Below are 20,032 nucleotides of genomic sequence, written 5' to 3'. Positions count from 1 at the left end.
CGCAATGTCTCTCTTGTAATCCTCGGGACAACGAGTTGAGCTGAAGTTTCGGACTAGCCTACTCCTCCACTCGTCTGCCTCAATAGGATCGGTGCTTCCTGAGAAATGCTTCGTCCCTAGACGGGAGATGTGCTGAAGCAAACTCAGATAGTCCACCTTTTTCCCGGTCCTTTCTGGTGGATCAATCTCGATCACCTCGACCGTTTCCACAACTGGACCATTGGTGTTGGGGGCGGTTGTAGCCACAGGCGTAGCTTGGCCAACTGACGAGTTCACTAATGGCGTGAACAGTTGGGCCATAGCCGCCACCTGAGTCCCCATTACCTTCATGGCCTCTAACAAGTCCTCTTTGGACAGTGTTGTGGTTACATTGGCCGTACCATCGGCCACTTTCTCACGCTGGCCACCATCACGGTTAGCGTTTGAGGATTCCACTTCCTCATCACTCTCCTGATGTTCATGACCATCCTGTTGCGTCCCCGTAAGGTTAGCCTGATTAGTTGGCAACACGTTTTCAGCGTTAGCTGCGGCCGGATCGGTTTGCAAACCGGACAGATTAGTTCCGTCCACAGCCACTTGGCTAGACTAACCGGCCATTCTCTTACTTCTTCGGGACTTTCCCGATTTGCTTTTTCCAGCCTAAGGATTCAGACAATGTTAGTACAAAACACACTAACATAAACAGAACAAAACAATCCCAAGACTAAGCAATCAAACCTCACCGTGAGACCTAATCAGCTGGCTGCGTGTGTGTGTGTGGACTACATAACCCAACTATCCTAGAATCAAGCATGCTCTGATACCAACTTGTAAGACCCGTTCCTGGTCTCTTGACCCAACTGGATACGAATGCTTACTTATTAATTTCTTTGCTTGTTTGATCCATTTTAAGTCTTTCATTTGCTAAGTCATATTCGAATATGAGGTTCATAAACAAAGGAACAGATTGCACAGCGGAATAACAATGTATAAACTTTGTATTACTTAGAAACATGAGATTCAATACACATCTTAACAGTCTCATAGACAATCACTAGTTCATCCCTAGTATCATCTAACCACACGTTACACAGCCTCTCACTGACCGAGCCTTCACGGCTCCTTGGCTTGACCAGAACCATCCTTAGTTCCTGAAACCACAACCATATAAGCATTAATCATAACCGAGAATATAACGGATTGATTCTACAATGCTTGGCTTGGTTCCTAGAACATAGATAAACCTCAGTCAACATAATCATAAAACGTATGAACCTACCTACCGTATCCTAAGTCATTCAACCAACCACCCCTTGACTTAGAATCAGATAGATAGTCCAGAATAGATAAACAGAACACACGAACAGATCTGGATCGTCCCCAAAGACCAATCCGTCTAACCGGATAGAATCTAGGTGCGACCGGCCAATGGAGTCCGGCTCGATGGCCCAACGAACTCCCTTGCCTGATCCGGCCTTAGGCCTGGATCCAATCGGCCGAGTAAGCCTCAAGCCTAATCCGGAAGGCTTAGCAACCGGTCAGACCTTGCGACTCAACCTTTGCTTAGACAAACCGTGACCTTGTCCTGACTAGACAAGCCATAGGCTGATCCATAAGGATCGGTCCTAACCTGTCCCAAAAGACACCGTTTGGAACATGTACCCTTTGGCCATTCGTGCCTCTTGGACACTCGTGACTCTTGACAACTCGTGCCCTTTGGGTCATTCCCAACCGTTCTTCCTAACCGCCCAGTCTTGGTGCGATCGGATCATCCCACTAACCGACCCGTGTCTAGGCTAGCGGTTTGATTATGTTTGGCCAAAGCCTAGGGACGTGTCCCTTGGACTCAACCAACACAACCTTTCGTGTTTACCCAGAGAGAAGAGAAGAGAAACAAATTGAAACAGATAAGGAGAGCCGGATGGGACTTAGGAACCGAGCAGAACCGCGGTGCGGTCGCATGGACCGTCCGTTCGGTCTGATGGAGCCACGGCCCATCACATACCTTGTGAACCACGTCTAGGTTCTCCATGCTCTTCTCCTTGTCTTGATCTCCCATTCTTGACCGGAGTTAGTTCCCAAACGATCAGAGTCGCCGGAACACAACACCACCACACTCGGCCTTTCTCTTGGCCGGAACTCTCTCTTTCTCTCTTTCTTTCTCTCTATGGTTTTCTCTGAGTATTTTACTCTGGAATTGGATAATGAAATCGACCAGAGAGCCCCCATATTTATAGAAAACGAGGGGGTAAGTCTTGCCCCACGAACAGGCATGACTTGCAAGCGAATGGGCATCATCGGCCAAGGGTTGTCCCCTTTCGGCCACTTGCATCCCTTCGCCCTTTCTGATTGGGTTTGGGGTCGGCCACAAGCCCAACCCACGCCCCAAGCCTCCTGGACTTAGCCCACGGCTTTGTCCTAAGACCCAACAGCCCATGGCCTCATGGCCGGACCTCACAGCCCGCCACTGACCCGGACCCGGACCATCGGCCTAAAGCCCGGAAAGTCCGTCTAGCTGAGATGAGCTGACTCTCAGCTGCCCCAGCTGAGTGAGCTAGTAGTCCAGCTAGTGGAGCTGACTTAGTAGGGACTGAGCTGGAGTGAACTGAACCTAGCTTCATTGAGCTGGCCGAGCTACTCATCCACTTCGTCCAGTTACCGTCTTACTCGTCCTAGCTGTCTCTTAGCTTGTATAAGGTTAAGTCTAAGTTTCCTTATGTCCTTAACCTTCTTTCTCGACCATGGAACGCTTGCCTTGATGTCCTAAGACTGGCTTGTACGTTTCCTCGAACCATGGCCGTCCCAACAATCCTATTCAGGATTGCGGGCGTGACACTGTGTGTGCTGGCGGACACCCACGGGCGTCATGTGTGTACTGAACAGACAGCCCAAGTGGGCCAAAATCACCCGAACAGTCCACAGGAAGGGTCAGCGTGCTGAGTGCAAGGCCCAACGTGCTAGTACTGATGGACTGCCACGGACTTCCTGTGTATGCTGACGGACACACACGGACAGCCACGGACGTTCTGTGTGTGCTGACGGACACACACGGACGTCCTGTGTGTACTGAACAAACAGCCCCCGTGGGCCAAAATCACCCGAACAGTCCACGGGAAGGGCCAGCGTGCTGAGTTAAGGGACCAGCATGCTGATATGTGTACTGTTGGACAGCCACTGACGTCTTGTGTGTGCTGACGGACACACACGGACAGTAACAGACGTCCTGTGTGTGCTGACGGACAGCCACAGACATCCTGTGTGTGTTGGCGGACACCCACGGACGTCATGTGTGTACTGAACAGACAGCCCAAGTGGGCCAAAATAACCCGAACAGTCCACAGGAAGGGTCAGCATGCTGAGTCCAAGGCCCAAGTGCTGATATGTGTACTGATGGACTGCCACAAACGTCCTGTGTGTGCTGATGGACACACACGGACAGCCACGGACGTCTTCTGTGTGCTGACGGACACACACGGACGTCCTGTGTGTGCTGACGGACACACACGGACGTCCTGTATGTGCTGACGGACACCCACATATGTCATGTGTGTACTGACGGACACACACGGACAGCCACGGACGTCCTATGTGTGCTCACGGACACACACGGACGTCCTGTGTGTGCTGACGGACACACACGGATGTCCTGTGTGTGCTGACGGACACACACGGACGTCCTATGTGTGCTGACGGACACCCACATATGTCCTGTGTGTAATGAACAGACAGCCCACGTGGGCAAAAATCACCCAAACCATCCACGGGAAGGGCCAGCGTGCTGAGTCCAAGGACCAGCGTGCTGATATGTGTACTGATGGACAGCCACATACGTCCTGTGTGTGCTGACGGACACACACGGACAGCCACGGACGTCCTGTGTGTGCTGACGGACACACACGGACGTCCTGTGTGTGCTGACGGACACACACGGACTTCCTATGTGTGCTCACGGAAACCTCAGATGTCCTGTGTGTAATGAACAGACAGCCCACGTGGGCCAAAATCACCCAAACCGTCCACAGGAAGGTCCAGCTTGCTGAGTCCAAGGACCATCGTGCTGATATGTGTACTGATGGACATCCACTGATGTCCTGTGGGTGCTGACAGACACACACGGACACACACGGACAGCCACGGACGTCCTGTGTGTGCTGACGGACAGCCACGAACGTCCTGTGTGTGCTGGCGGACAGCCACGGACGTCCTGTGTGTACTGAACAGACAGCCCATGTAGGCCAAAATCACCCGAACAGACCACGGGAATGGCCAGCGTGCTGATATGTGTACTGATGGACAGCCACGGACGTTCTGTGTGTGCTGACGGACACAGACTGACAAATACGGACACACACGGACAGCCACAGACGTAATGTGTGTGCTGGCGGACACCCACAGACGTCCTGTGTGTACTGAAAAGACAGCCCAACTGGGGCAAAATCACCCGAGCAGTCCACGGGAAGGGTAAGCGTGCTGAGTCCAAGGACCAACATGCTGATATGTGTACTGATGGACAGCCACGGACGACATGTGTGTGCTGACGAACACACACAAACAAACACGGACAGCCACGGACATCCTGTGTGTGCTGACGGACAGCCACGGACGTCCTGTGTGTGGTGACGGACACACACAGACAAACACAGACACACACGGACATCCTGTGTTTGTTGGCCGACACCCACGGACGTCATGTTTGTACTGAACAGACAGCCCAAGTGGGCCAAAATAACCCGAACAGTCCACAGGAAGGGTCAGCATGCTTAGTCCAAGGCCCAACGTGCTGATATGTGTGCTGATGGACTGCCACAGACGTCCTGTCTGTGCTGACGGACACACACGGACAGCCACGGATGTCCTGTGTGTGCTGACGGACACACACGAACATCCTGTGTGTGCTGACGGACACACACGGACGTCCTGTCTGTGCTGACGGACACACACTGACGTCCTGTGTGTGCTGACGGACACCCACAGACGTCATGTTTGTACTGAACAGATAGCCCACGTGTGCCAAAATTGTAGCATCCCCGATCCTGGATAGGATCGTCCGGACAGACCTTAGTGCGAGGAGACGCACCAGTAAGGTCACATGACCTAAAGACAAGTGTGTCATGGTCCAAAACGTGGTTAAGGGAATCAGGTAGCTGGAACTTAACCAAAATAAGGCTGAGGCAAGCTCAAAGGAGCTGGACAAGCGAGCTGGTAGCTGGACGAGATCTGGGGAAGCTCGATGAAGTGAGTGATCATAATGGATCATGGGAGAACTAAGTCTACCTCTGGAAATAGACCAAGGGACTTAGAAGGATTGAAGAAGATAAAGGAAGCAAGTGGGACATAGTGTATAACAGCTGAGCGATGCAGTAAGCATACTCGACCAGCTAGGTGAAGTGTAGTGCAGCTCGATGTAGCTCACTGTAGTGTAGGTCAGCTCCCTGAGCTGGATGGTCTAGCTCACTCAGCTGGGAGAGCTGGGCATCAGCTCAACTCAGCTGGACTGAGTGTTCAAGTCATGGGCAGTTGGGCCGGGTCTGGACAGTGGCTGGGCCATGTGGGCGACCCGTGTGTGCCGATGGGCTGGTTGGCTCTTGGGATTGAGCCAGGAGCTTGGGCAATCCGTGTGGGCTTGTTTTGGACATGTCCAGGATTTGTTTGACAGTTCCAGGACGTCTGGTAACTGCCAGAGGCGAAAGGGTGTGATCTGGACCATTGATTAAATCAATGGCCAGAAATGATACCGAAAGGGTGCAACCTTTGGAAAGGTAACTGCCCCTTCTTCTATAAAAGGCAGGCAAGTCCGTGCCTTTGCAGGCACGCCACGGCTTCCTCCTACACCCTGAAACAGAAAGAAACACAGAGAAAAGACAGAGAGTTGGTCGGATTCCCAATCCAAGACCCATGGTGGTGTGAAGGCCATAAAGAGGCAGTTTTGGGAGAGATCAAGGGGGAAAGTTATGAACGACTTTCTGGTGGCTTTTGATCCGTGATTTTATCACCCAAATCATCCTCCAGGGCCTGAGAACACACGCAAATTGTGAGGAGAGAAGGTAGATGACCGGAATTCATTCCCAAAGGCCAAGACAGCCTTAAGGGCAGATGTGTGTAGAAAGGCAGTTTCATGCAAGTGCACAGTTTTCACCACTGATGAACACGTCCTAGGCTTCCTCTGTATCTTGGGAACACACGCAAATACCCAGGAGAGAAGGGAGAAGGCCGGACTTCCCTCACAATGGCATGAATAGCCTTGAAGGTGGATGCAGTGTAGAAACTGGTTTCATGGAAGTTCCATGGAAGGGATCAGGGGTGCGACCCATGAATGGATCTTATCAATACAGGAGGTATGTTATAAGGTTTGATAGAGGCGTGCACTGGAGGAGCATAGCCGAACATAATAAGGAAAGGCACATGATCTAATCAGATCATGTATAAGGTAACCGGTTTTATGATTACCTTTGAATTACAATTCTGTTGACTGTGGAATTGATCATGGCCAAGTATGGCACGTCCTTGAGGACTATATATATATTAGGAATGTTTATGGTGTAGTCTGTTGGATCAGGCCTGACGGCACTGAACCAAGGCCTTGGCCGGTTGAGGAATGGTGCCCAAGGCCTTGGCCGGGCTGTTCATGATCAGGATCTATATGGTCTGGGTCGATTCTTTGAAATCTGATTATGGGAATCACTTAGTTATTAATTATCATGAGTTTTCCTGTATTTGAATCAATTTTTAGGAATTGATTTGATGATGTCCAGTTTTGGCCGGTTTAGCTGATTTTGGCTGAGATCTATAGGATCGAGGCCGGTTCTGCAAATTCTGATTATGGCATTCTCTTAGTTGGGAATTATCATGAATTATCATGAATTTTAATTAGTTTTTGGAGCATATTTGGAAGAGGTCATTTTTGTACCTGAGAGCATATTGATGCTTATCTGATGGAGTTGTGTTGGGTTTGGTCATGTGTGAACCATTAATCCGACTCATGGAAGAGACACATGGGGGTCCTGGTATTAGAGGAACCATGTGGATTGCAAGGTCCAATATGTTTGGAACCAGCAGCAAGCCATGAATAAGAGTATAGCTAGTACTTGATGGCGTGGACCATAAGTACTGAGCTTGGGTGTTATTATTCAAGGAAGGCCGTGTGTGATCTGATCATGGGTAAGGATGGACGACCTGATCCATAGTTGATGGATCAAGGTGTCTGATCTGATTGATCCAAGGATGCACCGGTAGTAAGAGGAGGACTGATCGGCTTCGTTGGGACACGGTTCCATGGCCAGTTAGGTACGTGTGAAGACTCATCAGTTCTGGGTCATGTGGGGTGGTTGGTTGATTGACTCAGGATCTGTTTGGCATTGTTAGTCCATGAGCTGGACTTTGTATCATAAGCTGATAAGCTAAAGGATGTTGAATGAAGCATGAGCCGGGAAGGGCCAAATGCATGTCCTTAGCTGTTTGAAGACTTCTCAAGGGTTACTTAAGTCAGTGGGGATGATTGGCTGAATGACTAACTACCTAAGGGAGTTGTTTTGTGTGTGTAAAGGAGCTGGACGCAGTATATGGCAGCTGGCCATAGCTCGGGCCTTGCTCAGTTCGAGTGTGACAGCTCGATCAGCTGGTCTATGAGTTCATTCAGCTAGAGTAGCTGGGCCGATGAGCTAACAAGCTCCGTGGATGTGACGAAGGTATGATCTAGCAATGTTGCATAGATCTAGATAGAATGGTTAGGGAAATGGAACCTCAGATTTGTATGACTTGGTTCATCTTCAGAATCAACCTTGGAGCTAGGTGGTAGTTGAGTATACTAACCATTAGCTGAGGTGATTCGACCGGACAAGTTCTTGAGTGTTCCTGGTGTGTTTGGGCGTGTGATCGAGAGGATGGATTTGAGGCAGAAAGACAAGGAGAAGGCAAAGGAGAAAGAGAAGGAAGTCGCCTCTGGAGACCGAACTCCTAAGGTGAGAGGTGTGGCCAAGAGTAACCGGACAAGGCCGTGGATGATGGCCGTGTGAGTCTGGCTGGTTTGGATCGATTGGCCACTCCTTACTCTGACTTCTTCTACTCTGTTTCTTCATATATATTGTGCTATGGATTGTTTTATGATATTACAGGGAAGGATCCATCGATCTTAAGGCTTTGGCCTGATCAAATCCCGATGAAAGTCCCTTGTTCTTGTGTGGGCTGTTCATGGCCGAGATCACTATGATCTGAGCTGGTTCTTTTGAATCTGATTATGGGAATATTTTTCTTCTGAATTGTCATGATTTATCATGAATTTTATTTGGTATTTGGATCTCTTTTTAAAGGGGTCAGACTTAACATTTTTGATGATTGTTCTTAACTAGATAAGATCCGGCCATGCAATGTGAACTGATTCTTGTTTTGTAATCTAACCTTGTGATTGTTGTAGATGGTAGATTCGACCATCTCTAAAGGCCCAAAAGACAGATGGCCTAGCCCATATGAAGCATAAGGATGACTCGGAGCGAAGCCTCGAACGGTCGAACCCCGAGGGAATGATTCGGCGTAATGATGTGGGCTTCTCGGCCCAGCGAGTTAAAAGCCCATTACGACGACGCAAACTAGGTCACGGGAGAGCGTGAGGTCAGCTATAAAAGGGAGAGGAAAGGCAACGAAGAGAGGATCCGAAATCACTGATACACACTGAGACGGCTAGATTAGGGTTTTTATCTTTGTTGCTTCGTCTTGTTGTAGTCTCTCCGGAAAAGCCCTTGAGGCTCCGGCACCTTTCTCTTTACGCATTTCCTTTCCTTGTAACCTACGAAACACTCTCTTGACCATTAATAAGACGTCTTTGCTTAAACCCACCTTAAAACCGAACGTTCTCTCATTCCGTACCGTTTCCCGTTGAAACAGTTGGCGCCCACCGTGGGGGTTCTAGCAAAGTAGCGTCGACATAATGGCGACGAGTAACGACGGCTCTTCCTCTGGGGAAGACCGTGAAGCAATCGAAGTAACGCCGGCGTCCTTCCCTGTGACTCCGACACCACTCCAACCCGCTTCAATAGAGACGATAATGGCATGTCTTGCGCAACAAGACGCAGCCCAGAAAGCAACGACCGACCAAATCGCGGCGCTTGCGAAGATCTTAGCCCACCTTGCCGTAAACGTGGAAGCCTCGACGGCGGAATACCGAAGACATCTGGTTAGCACAGAAAGAGCGACCGGAGCAGCACCAACACAAACGGCTAACCAGGATGTCACCGTTAACGACGTCGCTCAAACTCCCACAACTCTTGACGTGCAGACGATAAACGAGCTCGCCGCGTTGAAACAGTCGGTACTGGATATAAGCTCCAATATTCATCACGTCACCACATCCGCACCTCAGATCGAGCGTGTCCTAGCAGAATCTCTCCGAACTCCGTTCACCAAAAAGATAACGAAGGTCCGTCTCTGGAAGATGGAAAAGCTCCGTCTCCCAACCTTCGACGGTGTATCCGACCCTTCTGCTCACGTCACATCCTTCAACATCGCGATGCGACGCGCAAACCTTTCTGACGAGGAAAAAGACGCTGGCTTTTGTCAACTTTTCGTCGAAACCCTAGAAGGTATTGCTCTTAACTGGTTTACCGGCCTTCAGGAGGACTCCGTCGATAGTTTTCACGACCTCTCAGCGGCTTTCCTCAAAAACTATATCATGTTCACTCGCCAAGAAGCCACCACTACAGATCTTTGGAACCTCAACCACGCAAACGGGCAGAGCTTAAGAGATTTTATGGAAAAGTTCAAATCCATCTTCTCGAAAGTCGACGTGCCAGACCACATAGCTGTGGAGTCATTGATGAACACTCTCCATATTAAGTCGCCATTTCGCGCTGATCTTTATCGACATCCGAGAAGGTCAGTACCGGATGCCATAGCTCGTTCCAACAATTTCATTCGGATGGAGGAAGATACCAGAGGCAAGGTAGCCAGAGAATTGGCAGGGAAACAGACTCCTGCCCGGACAAACGACGCTCGTCAAGAACCACGCCAACATTCAGCAGGAGGCAAGCCTAACCAGAAGAAAGGCTATATGAACGCTATAGACGACGGCGAATCGTCGGGATCTGCCACTACAGTGCGCGAAAAGGGGTGGAACCATTGGGACCGCGACACCAATCAGAAGAAATCCAGTTCCCCCGAACCAACAGGCTCGACTACAGGCGAACCAAGTAATTGGTGTTCTTATCACGAGGTCAAATCACATGATACGAGGGATTGCAAGGTCTTATACGGGCATTTCCTCAAGTCCATCGAAAGCGGTAAGATGAGATCGAGTCTCCACAGAAGCCGAAAAACAATAAGAGCTGGAGCAAGAACAAAGAAAAATAGACTCAGAAATCTCAAGAAAAAGCCCTTCAGATAGGAGAAAGAACCAGTCCCGAGAGACCCGCGGTCAATAATCTCAACCTCGAAGGTGAATCAACTGATGATGAACCACCTAACACTACAAGAAAACATCGGGATACTGAGGGAAAAAATCGTCGGTATGTCGTCGGAATAACGCTATTCCGAGGACATACCGACGAAACAAGTCCTCGGAAACATCTCCTCGGAATTTCATACTTCCTCGGAATTCCGTCGGAAAATTCCGACGGAATTCCGAGGAAACAAAATTCCGAGGAAACTCCGAGGACACGAAGTTCGTCGGAAGGTTCCTCGGAAAATACCGAGGGAATTCCGATGGTCCAATCCTCGGAAGTTTCGACGAAATATTCCTCGGAATGTTTATCGGAAAATACCGAGGAACAAATGTTCCTCGGACTTTTCCGAGGAACTTTCTTCCCTCGGAAAATTCCGAGGGAGTGGAGTTTCTCGGAAAATTCCGAGGAACTTTTCCCTCGGAAAATTCCGAGGAACTTAAAGTTCGTCGGAATTTTCCGAGGGGAGAAAGTTCCTCGGAATTTTCCGAGGAACTCCATTCCCTCGGAATTTTGAAAAAATTTATTTTTTTTAAAAATTTATTTTTTTTAAAAATTAATTTTATTTTTAAAAATTAAAATTTTTAAATTTAAAATTAAAATTGAATAAAACATAAAATAAAACATAGTAGATAATATTCAAATTTAAATAAAACATTCAGAGTTTTTGGAAAAAAAAAAAACTACGGGTCTTGAATGTTCGGGAACGTCTCGTTCGGGTACATCCTCTTCATCATCTCCATCATCTGCTCGTTCAGCCTCTTCTGGGTCTCATAGCCCGCCTGTTGAGCTGCCATCTGGGTCTCCAACGCAGATATCCGATCATCCTTGTCCTTCAGCTGAGCCGTAAGAACTTCTGGATCAACATACGCATGTGGTGCAGAAGAAGGAGCAGCCGACCGGGAGCGACGACCCAAACCGACCAAACGTCCCTTTTTCTTTGGAACCGACTGAAATATAAATAACCAAGTTTAGATAATTTAAATTGATGATAAAATAAAAATCAAGAAATAATTAAATTGAACTTTTAAAAAAAAAAACTTACCGATTCAACGATTTCGTTGATTCGAACCCGAGACAAGTTGGTCGAGGCCGTCGAATCGTCATCATCGGTTTGAAGCTGAGACACTTCGTCATACACCTGAGTTTGGACCAGGTCGACCACGTCCCTCACAAGACCATCATCAATCTGGCCGGTCTTCTTGTTGGTATACGCCCTTTTCATAAGGGCGAGATCATCAACTGGGTGGCCTTCATTTTCTTCCGCCTTGAAAAAAAATAAATTAGACAAACATTAGAAATTTGAAAATGCAAAAAAAATAAAATTCTGAAACTTAAATAATTGAAGAAAAAGCGGTTGAGCTTACCATGCGATCCGCCAGAGTGGCAATAGATTGAGCACCCAAGTTATGCTTGTAGATGCCCTTTCCTTTACGGTCGCTCCTGCGGTTGTTGGAGTTGGTGGAAGAAGTTTCTTTCGTCTCTTCTTTATCCCAATGCGCACACAACTCCTTCCAGACCGTGTCGTTCATCGACTTTGGGACCTTTTAATTTAAAAAAAAAAGTTTAATAATTTTAAAAATAGTTTAATAAATTAAAAATTGTTAATAAATTAAAAACTACCTTGTTTACTTCCCACTTCTTCTTCCACTCGTACATCTGCTTCCCATAGTTGTCCATAACTTTATGGACAAAATGGTGATAGATAGAGAGCGTATCATCGGAATTCCAGTTGAATTCTTGCTGAAATAGTTTAAAAATAGTTTTTAAGCACAAAAATATAATAGTTTAATAATTACAAAAATCGTCGTTTTAATAAATAAAAAATAGTTTAATAATTAAAAAAATAGTTTAATAATTACAAAAATAAGTTTTAATAATATTTAAAATGTCTAATAAATATATAAATTAGTTTAATAATTACAAAAATAAGTTTTAATAATATTTAAAATGTCTAATAAATATAGAAAATAGTTTAATAATTACAAAAAATAGTTTTAATAATATAAAAAATATAATTTAAAAATTAGAATACTTACCGCAAACTGACGAAACCACAGATGCTGCTTCTCGACAGGGAAGTGAGTGAAAGTCGGATGTCCGCTGTCGAGGGCCGAGTACATCATACGGTTGATCCATGCGCTGATCCCGTTCCCGGATCGGTTGAACCTAATAAAAAAATAAATTATTAATAAAAAAATAGTTTAAATAAAAAATAGTTTAAAAAATAAAAGTTTAAATTACCATGTTTGACCATGTCCATGTGGATACTCAGTGAGATAGGGAAGATGGTCACGACCGGGCTGTCGAACCAACTCCGCAACCCTCATCACTCCCGGAGGACCGGGTGCAGCAGCGGGACCAGGAGCGGGTGCAGCAGCGGGAGCGGGAGCAGCAGGAGCGAGTAATGGAGAGGGAGATGTATGGTATGAGCTGTGGGGCGAAACGGAATCCTGAACATGGCTGGAAGAACCCCGAGACTGGCTCCCCATACCACCCCGGCTACGACGCTGGCGAGGCCGGATCTGATCATCATTAAAAAAAAAAAAAAACATATTTAAAAATTAGTTCTAATAATTTTAATTAAAAAAAACAGTTTAAAAAAAATAGTTAAAAAACATAGTTTTTAATCACAAAAATATAAATAGTTTAATAAATAATAAAAAAAGTTTTAATAAATAAAAAATAGTTTAAAAATTTTAAAAATAGTTTAAATAAATCCCAAAAACATAATAATTACGAAAAATAGTTTTAAAAATGTTTAAAATGTTAAATAATTACAAAAATAGTTTTCATAATATTAAAAATGTTTAATAAATATAGAAATTTATATTTTACATATAAAATACATAAAACGTTTTATAACCACAAAAAAATGTTTTTAAATATTATATAAATGATTTTTAATCTTAAAAAAAGTTTTATAGATTTTAAAAATGTTTAATAAATATATAAATGAATTTAAAATGCAAAAAATAGATTTTATATACAAAAAACGTTTTCAATATATATATATAATTTCAAATTCGATTTTTATAACCACAAAATTAATAAAAACTAAAAAAAAAATTCAAATCAAGTGAAATACATAATCAAACTCGATTTTACACAAATCTACCATTCACCCTAACAAAATCTATAAATCTCATTCCAAAATCATCAAATCTACTTAAAAACCATACAAATCTAACCTAAAAGAGTGGGATAGGGTTCTTACATGATTATGGGGGAGGATTAGGGGAGATTCGCCGGAAAAACGCGAGAGAGAACGGTGGAGTCGCCGGAAATCGCGAGAGGAGAGGCTGTGCGGCGCGGAGAGAAAGAGAGAAATGGGGAAGAAGATCGGGCTCGCCCTAATATTATGAGGCGTCCGACGGAAACTATCCGTCGGAATTTCCTCGGAAATATTTTATATTTCCGTCGGAATTTCCTCGGAATTCTTTGATTCAATTTTCCCGAAATATTTGGCGGCTTGGTTTACCCGGTTAAATGAAAATATTCCGACGAACCAGGATTCCTCGGAATACCCTCGGTAATCTCCGAGGAATTTCTGAGGAACCAGGGTTTGGGGTTTTAAAACATCGATTATTTTCGCCGTATTTCATTTCTTATACAATTATAATGCATACCATTGAGGATTCTTTGTATAGATGATCATAAACCATGAAATAACACAATTTCAAAAATAATTGTAAGTATTCCCTTTACCGTTTATTAAAGTGTATAAGTGTTTCTCTTATGTTGTGTGGTTTTCGTTCATGCAATCGTAAAAGTGTTTGTTATTGGATAAAACACCAAAGTTCATAGTTCCAAACATCATAATCTGGTTATGACACTTAATGAAGGTTATATACGTGTTATTCAATCCGTAAAACGTTGTTTTCGATTTAAAACCCCAAGTTCCTCGGAATTTCCTCGGAATATACCGAGGAGATTCCGAGGAGATCCTTATGTTCGTCGGCATTTCCTCGGAATATACCGAGGAGATTCCGAGGAAAAAAAATCTATAATCAAATCCCCAATTCCTCGGAATTTCCTCGGAATTTTCCGAGGAAATGCCGACGAACATAAAGAGTTCCTCGGAATTCCCTCGGAAAATTCCGAGGAAATTCCGAGGAACTTTGGGTTTTCAATCGAGAAGATCTATTCCGAGGAAATTCCGAGGAAAACCTATCTGTCCTCGGAATTTCCTCGGAATTTTCCTTAAAAAAAAAAAAAAAAAGGTCGACGCTAGTCTGTTTCCGAGTCGTCATCACCAGATGAATCTGAATCTGGATCTTGGTGAAACTCTCCAATCACTGGTTCATCCTCTACGTGAACGGCGGCTTCTTCTCCGAAGTCGGTTAAATCGACTACAAGGCCAACTCCACCTAAATCTTCTGCTGCACTTAAGTTGCCGGATGTGCTTGGTTGTAGTGGGTCTTCCAGCTCAGAACTTCCCTGAACTCGGCCTCTCGGGTTGAGTCTTGTAACAGTAACCCATGGATCATCTCTGTTCCTTACCCGGGGGTACTTGATATAACAAACCTGATCGGCCTGAGAAGCAAGAATGAAAGGATCATAATATTGCAGCTTCCGTCTTGAATTTACTGATGTAACACCAAATGCATCTGTTCTCACACCTCGATCTGGAGTGTTGTCGTGCCAGTCACAATAGAAAACAGTACAGCGCAATCCAACCATGCCCAAATACTTGATTTCCAAAATCTCATTTATGTGTCCGTAGTATACATCATCTCCTGATGCAGAACAAACACCAGCATCGTAAGTCGTACTCGAACGTCTCCTCTTCTGAGTTGTGAATGCATATCCTCGAGTACAAAATCTCGGATATGACTTCACAACAAAGTTTGGTCCAACGACCATCTCGCGTATCCAATCGTCAAATGTTTCACCTCTGGCCAAACCATCACTCACATAAGTAAACATCCATCCACCAAATTCTCTCTGCTTCATTTCTTCTAGTTCGTCCTCTGTGGCGTATCTATATTCTAACCGCTTTTCTGCCATGAAAATCCTTTCATATTGAAGAACATCTTCGCAGTTGGTGAGTAAATATGTTTGCAAATGACTGCGCTCCTGATCAGTAAGTCGACGGTCCTTTGGTTTTCCGCTAAGTCGTCCAACGTCTGTGAAAATGTCTGGAACCTTCCAATGATATGTTGCCCGTTCGCCTCTATCATCATGCCGAGCAGGTCTTCTGTTTTTGGTCTGAACTTCTGCTGGAAAGTAGTACTCGGCAAAGTTTGAAGTTTCTTCATTGATCATCTGTGCGACTATAGACCCTTCCACCCTACTTAAATTTTTCACCATCTTCTTCAAATGGAACATATACCGCTCATACAGATACATCCATCTATACTGCACAGGACCACCAAGTTCCAATTCTCTTACCAGGTGAATAACAAGATGCTCCATAACATCAAAAAATGAGGGAGGAAATATCTTCTCAAGGTTGCACTGAATCACAGCTATGTTAGTCTTCAAATTTTCAATACCTTCAAGAGTCACTGATCTTGTGCATAAATCGCGGAAGAAACCACTTATCCCTGCAATTGCTTCATGAACATTTCGTGGTAATAGTTCCTTGAAGGCAAACGGAAGGAGACGCTGCATCATTACATGGCAATCATGGCTTTTCAAGCCAGTAAACTTTCCTTCCTTTCTGTCGATACAGTTACGCAAATTAGATGCGTAACCGTCTGGAAATTCCACATCGTTTGAAATCCAATCAAAGAACGCATCCTTTCCCGCTGCATCAAGTCGGTATATGGGAAAAGGAGCCCTACCACTCTCATCAACATGAAGTTCTGAACGAGCACATATATCGACTAAATCCAGTCTTGACTTCAAATTATCCTTTGTTTTACCTTGAACATTAAGGATCGTGTTCATGAGATTGTCAAAAAAGTTCTTCTCGATATGCATGACATCTAAATTATGCCTTAGTAGATGATCCTCCCAGTATGGCAGATCCCAAAAAATACTTTTTTTGTGCCAGTTATGTAGGTTTCCAACACCATCTACCGGAAAATGCTCATGTCCACCGACGTCTGGCGTCCTTTCTGCACCAAAATCTCTAAGTTGTGTCTTCAAATCTTTCCCACGAATTTCCGGAGGTGGACTGTCAAACACCCTCTTGTTCTTCGTAAACAAATTCCTACTTCTACGATATGGATGATCTGGTGGTAGAAATCTCCTGTGACAGTCAAACCAACACGTTTTCCTTCCGTGTTTTAGTTGGAAAGCATCAGTGTTATCTTGACAATATGGACATGATAGCCTTCCATGCGTTGTCCATCCAGATAACATACCATATGCTGGAAAATCACTTATTGTCCACATTAGTACTGCCCGCATTTGAAAGTTTTCTTTATACGAAACATCGTATGTTTCAGCACCTTGAGTCCATAGTTGTTGCAACTCATATATTAGTGGCTGAAGAAACACATCAAGTGATCTCTTAGGATGCTCTGGTCCGGGAACGAGAATCGAGAGAAACAAAAACTCTCGTCGCAAGCACAAGTTTGGGGGTAGGTTGTATGGTGTAAGAATGACTGGCCATAGAGAATACTGTCTTCCACTCTTGCCAAACGGGCTGAAACCATCAGTACATAATCCAAGGTAGACATTTCTTCTCTCATACGCAAAGTCGGGATACTTTGATTGGAAATGCTTCCACGCTTTTGCATCTGAAGGATGTCTGATCTCACCATCTGTTGAGTGCTCCGCATGCCATCTCATTGGTTTCGCTGTGCGTTCAGACAGATACAGCCTCTGCAACCTTTCCGTCAAAGGCAAATACCACATCCTTTTATATGGTACTGGAACTCTTCCACTCGTATCTTTATAACGAGGCTTCCCACAAAATTTGCATGAAACCCGCTGTTCATCCGCCCTCCAATAAATCATGCAGTTGTCTCTGCATACATCTATTACCTGATACGATAAACCAAGACCAGCTACGAGTTTCTGAACCTCGTAGTATGAGCCAGGAGCTACATTATCTTCGGGTAGAATACCTTTTACATAATCAGCAATCGCATCCACACAGTCTTCAGCCAAATTATAATCCGTCTTAATGCCCATCAATCTTGTAGCAGATGATAAAGCTGAATGACCATCTCTGCAACCTTCGTACAATGGTTGCTTTCCAGCATCCAACATATCATAAAATCTCCTAGCTTCGGCATTGGGTAAATCTTCCCCTCTAAAATGATCATTTACCATCTGCTCAGTACCTACACCGTAATCTACATCCGTTCTAATTGGATCTTCTAATCTAACCGCTGGCTGAGGTTCGCTAGTACTACCAAGTTCATAATCAGTTTCTCCATGATGATACCAAATTTTGTAACTTCGTGTAAACCCACTCAAATATAGATGAGTCCAAACATCCCATTCTTTAATAACTTTTTTATTTTTACAATTAGAGCAAGGACATCTTAACATACCTGTTTTTGCTTCCGGTTGTCGGTGAACTAACCCCATGAATTCGGTTATACCTTGTTGGTATTCTTCCGTAAGCAATCTCGTGTTCGGATCCAAATGAGGTCGATCGATCCAAGAACGAAAATAATTTGAAGAAGACATGTTTTTTATGAATCAAATTCGTGTGTAAAGAAAGTGAGAGGGAGGATGAAGATATGGAGTGAATGAAGAGGAAGAGGGGTGCTTGTATTTATAGTTGAAATCCTGCCGACGGTCCGAGGAAATTCCGACGGAATTCCGATGCAAACGGCTAGTTCGTCGGAATTTCCTCGGAATTTTTAAAATCCCCCAACGGCTCTCCAACGGCTCTCCAACGGCTCTCTAACGTCTATAATATTTCCTCGGAATTCATCGGTTTTTTCCGAGGAATACTAGTTTCCTCGGTATTCCGTCGGAATATTCCGACGAGATGAATTTTCCTCGGAATTCCGTCGGAATATTCCGACGGAATACCGAGGAAGCAAAATTTTGTGTTTCCTCGGAATTGCCTCGGAAATGCCTCGGTATATTCCGAGGAATTCATTTTCCGTCGGAACGTCCGTCAGAATACCGCTGTTTTCTTGTAGTGTAAAAACAGACGACGAGTAGAAGTAATCCTCTCTCAACAGGCTGATTCCTCCGATGATGAAGCACCGTCACAACAACGAGATCTGCGCGAAGAGTTGAATAATAAAACGCAGTCTAAGGACCTGCGTACGTTCTTGAAGCGAAAAGCCGCAACGGGGGATGAGAGCACAACAGATCTTCGGATATCCCTTGACGAGTATAAAGCGAAGAAGACTGCCCATGACAGCACGACCACAAGGTTGAGAGCCTTGCCCGCAGATCTACATGACCATTTCAACTCTAAAGTGGAAGATTTACGCACTAAGCTCAGTCAGCCCAAGCGACAAGATTTGCGACCATGCCTCGAAGCCAAGCGACAAGCGCAACAGGAACTGCTGAAGGCTACGAACGTCCCCCACCTCAACGTCATAATGGGTGGATTGCCTCCTTGCGGGAACTCGGTGAGAGCAGTCAAAGATTACAGACGACAAGCCGTCACTGTGCAAAACTGGCCTTCACAAGTAGAAACTGACTACCAAATCTCTTTCTCGGCAGTCGACACTCGTGGAGTTAGTATGCCGCACAATGATCCGCTGTTCATCGACATTGGAATTGATGAGTGCCAGGTTACAAAGGTTCTCATTGATACTGGCAGCTCGGTCGACCTAATCTTTCGGGACACACTCGACAAAATGGGGATTGACCTACGCGACATGAAGCCTTCTTCGCGTACTCTCACAGGGTTTAACGGTTCTTCAGAGCAGATGATCGGCACAATACGTCTCCTAGTCTACCCAGGCGATGTCACCCGCACAGTTAAGTTCTCTGTTGTCCGGGCAAAGGCACCGTACAACGCCATCCTTGGCACCCCCTGGCTACACTCAATGAAGGCTATTCCCTCTACATATCATCAGTGCGTTAAATTTCCTGGAAAAGACGGCGCAATACGGACAATCCGCGGAGATCAACGGGCTGCGAGAGAGCTGCTTATTGCTGTGGTCAAGTTACAACAGTCAACCTCCAATGTCAGCACGGTCAACAAACCAATTCATAAAATCTATCCTCAAAAGGAGGAAATTCGCGAGGAGCCCATCGATGAAGCCGACATATCAAAGATCGCACGCATAGGCGCCTATCTCTCTGATGAAATGCTGTCGCAGATCATCTCTTTCCTTAAAGAAAACGCTTCGACATTCGCATGGGAAACTTCTGATATGAAAGGGATAGATCCTGCAGTAACATCCCACGAACTGAACGTTGACCCGACGTACAAACCCATCCTGCAGAAGAGGCGTAAGCTCGGACCCGAACGGTCTAAAGCCGTAAATGAAGAAGTTGATAGGTTGCTCGACGCCGGGTTCATAACCGAAGTATGATACCCGGAATGGTTAGCTAATCTTGTCGTCGTCAAGAAGAAAAATGGGAAGTGGCGCATCTGTGTTGACTTCACGGATTTGAACAAAGCATGTCCAAAAGACAGCTACCCTCTCCCGCATATCGATCGCTTGGTCGAGTCGACCGCCGGTAACAAACTTCTGACCTTCATGGACGCCTTCTCGGGATACAACCAAATCATGATGCATGAGCAC

At 45.3% G+C, this 20,032-nt stretch overlaps 1 protein-coding gene across 1 annotated transcript; it reads left to right on the top strand.

Annotated features, from left to right (window-relative positions):
• Positions 1–8,899: 8,899 nt before the first annotated feature.
• On the top strand, positions 8,900–19,819 carry LOC111199938. The gene is made up of 2 exons (XM_048771954.1): positions 8,900–10,233; positions 18,475–19,819. Exons 1-2 carry the CDS (start codon positions 8,900–8,902, stop codon positions 19,817–19,819), a joined length of 2,679 nt encoding a protein of 892 aa, XP_048627911.1.
• The last annotated feature ends 213 nt before the right edge of the window (positions 19,820–20,032 follow it).

This window comes from Brassica napus, unplaced genomic scaffold (genome assembly GCF_020379485.1).
Source record: "Brassica napus cultivar Da-Ae unplaced genomic scaffold, Da-Ae ScsIHWf_1350;HRSCAF=1924, whole genome shotgun sequence".
Classification (NCBI taxonomy): Eukaryota; Viridiplantae; Streptophyta; class Magnoliopsida; order Brassicales; family Brassicaceae; genus Brassica; species Brassica napus.
The sequence above is the reverse complement of the archived record's forward strand: the minus strand, read 5'-3'. Positions and strand labels throughout refer to the sequence as shown.

Bases quoted from the DNA above. Each gene is read 5' to 3' on its own strand.
- LOC111199938 (XM_048771954.1), top strand. From the start codon at position 8,900: ATGGCGACGAGTAACGACGGCTCTTCCTCTGGGGAAGACCGTGAAGCA. The intron at 10,234-18,474 runs GTCCATCGAAAG...GTGTAAAAACAG, and splicing joins TTATACGGGCATTTCCTCAA to ACGACGAGTAGAAGTAATCC.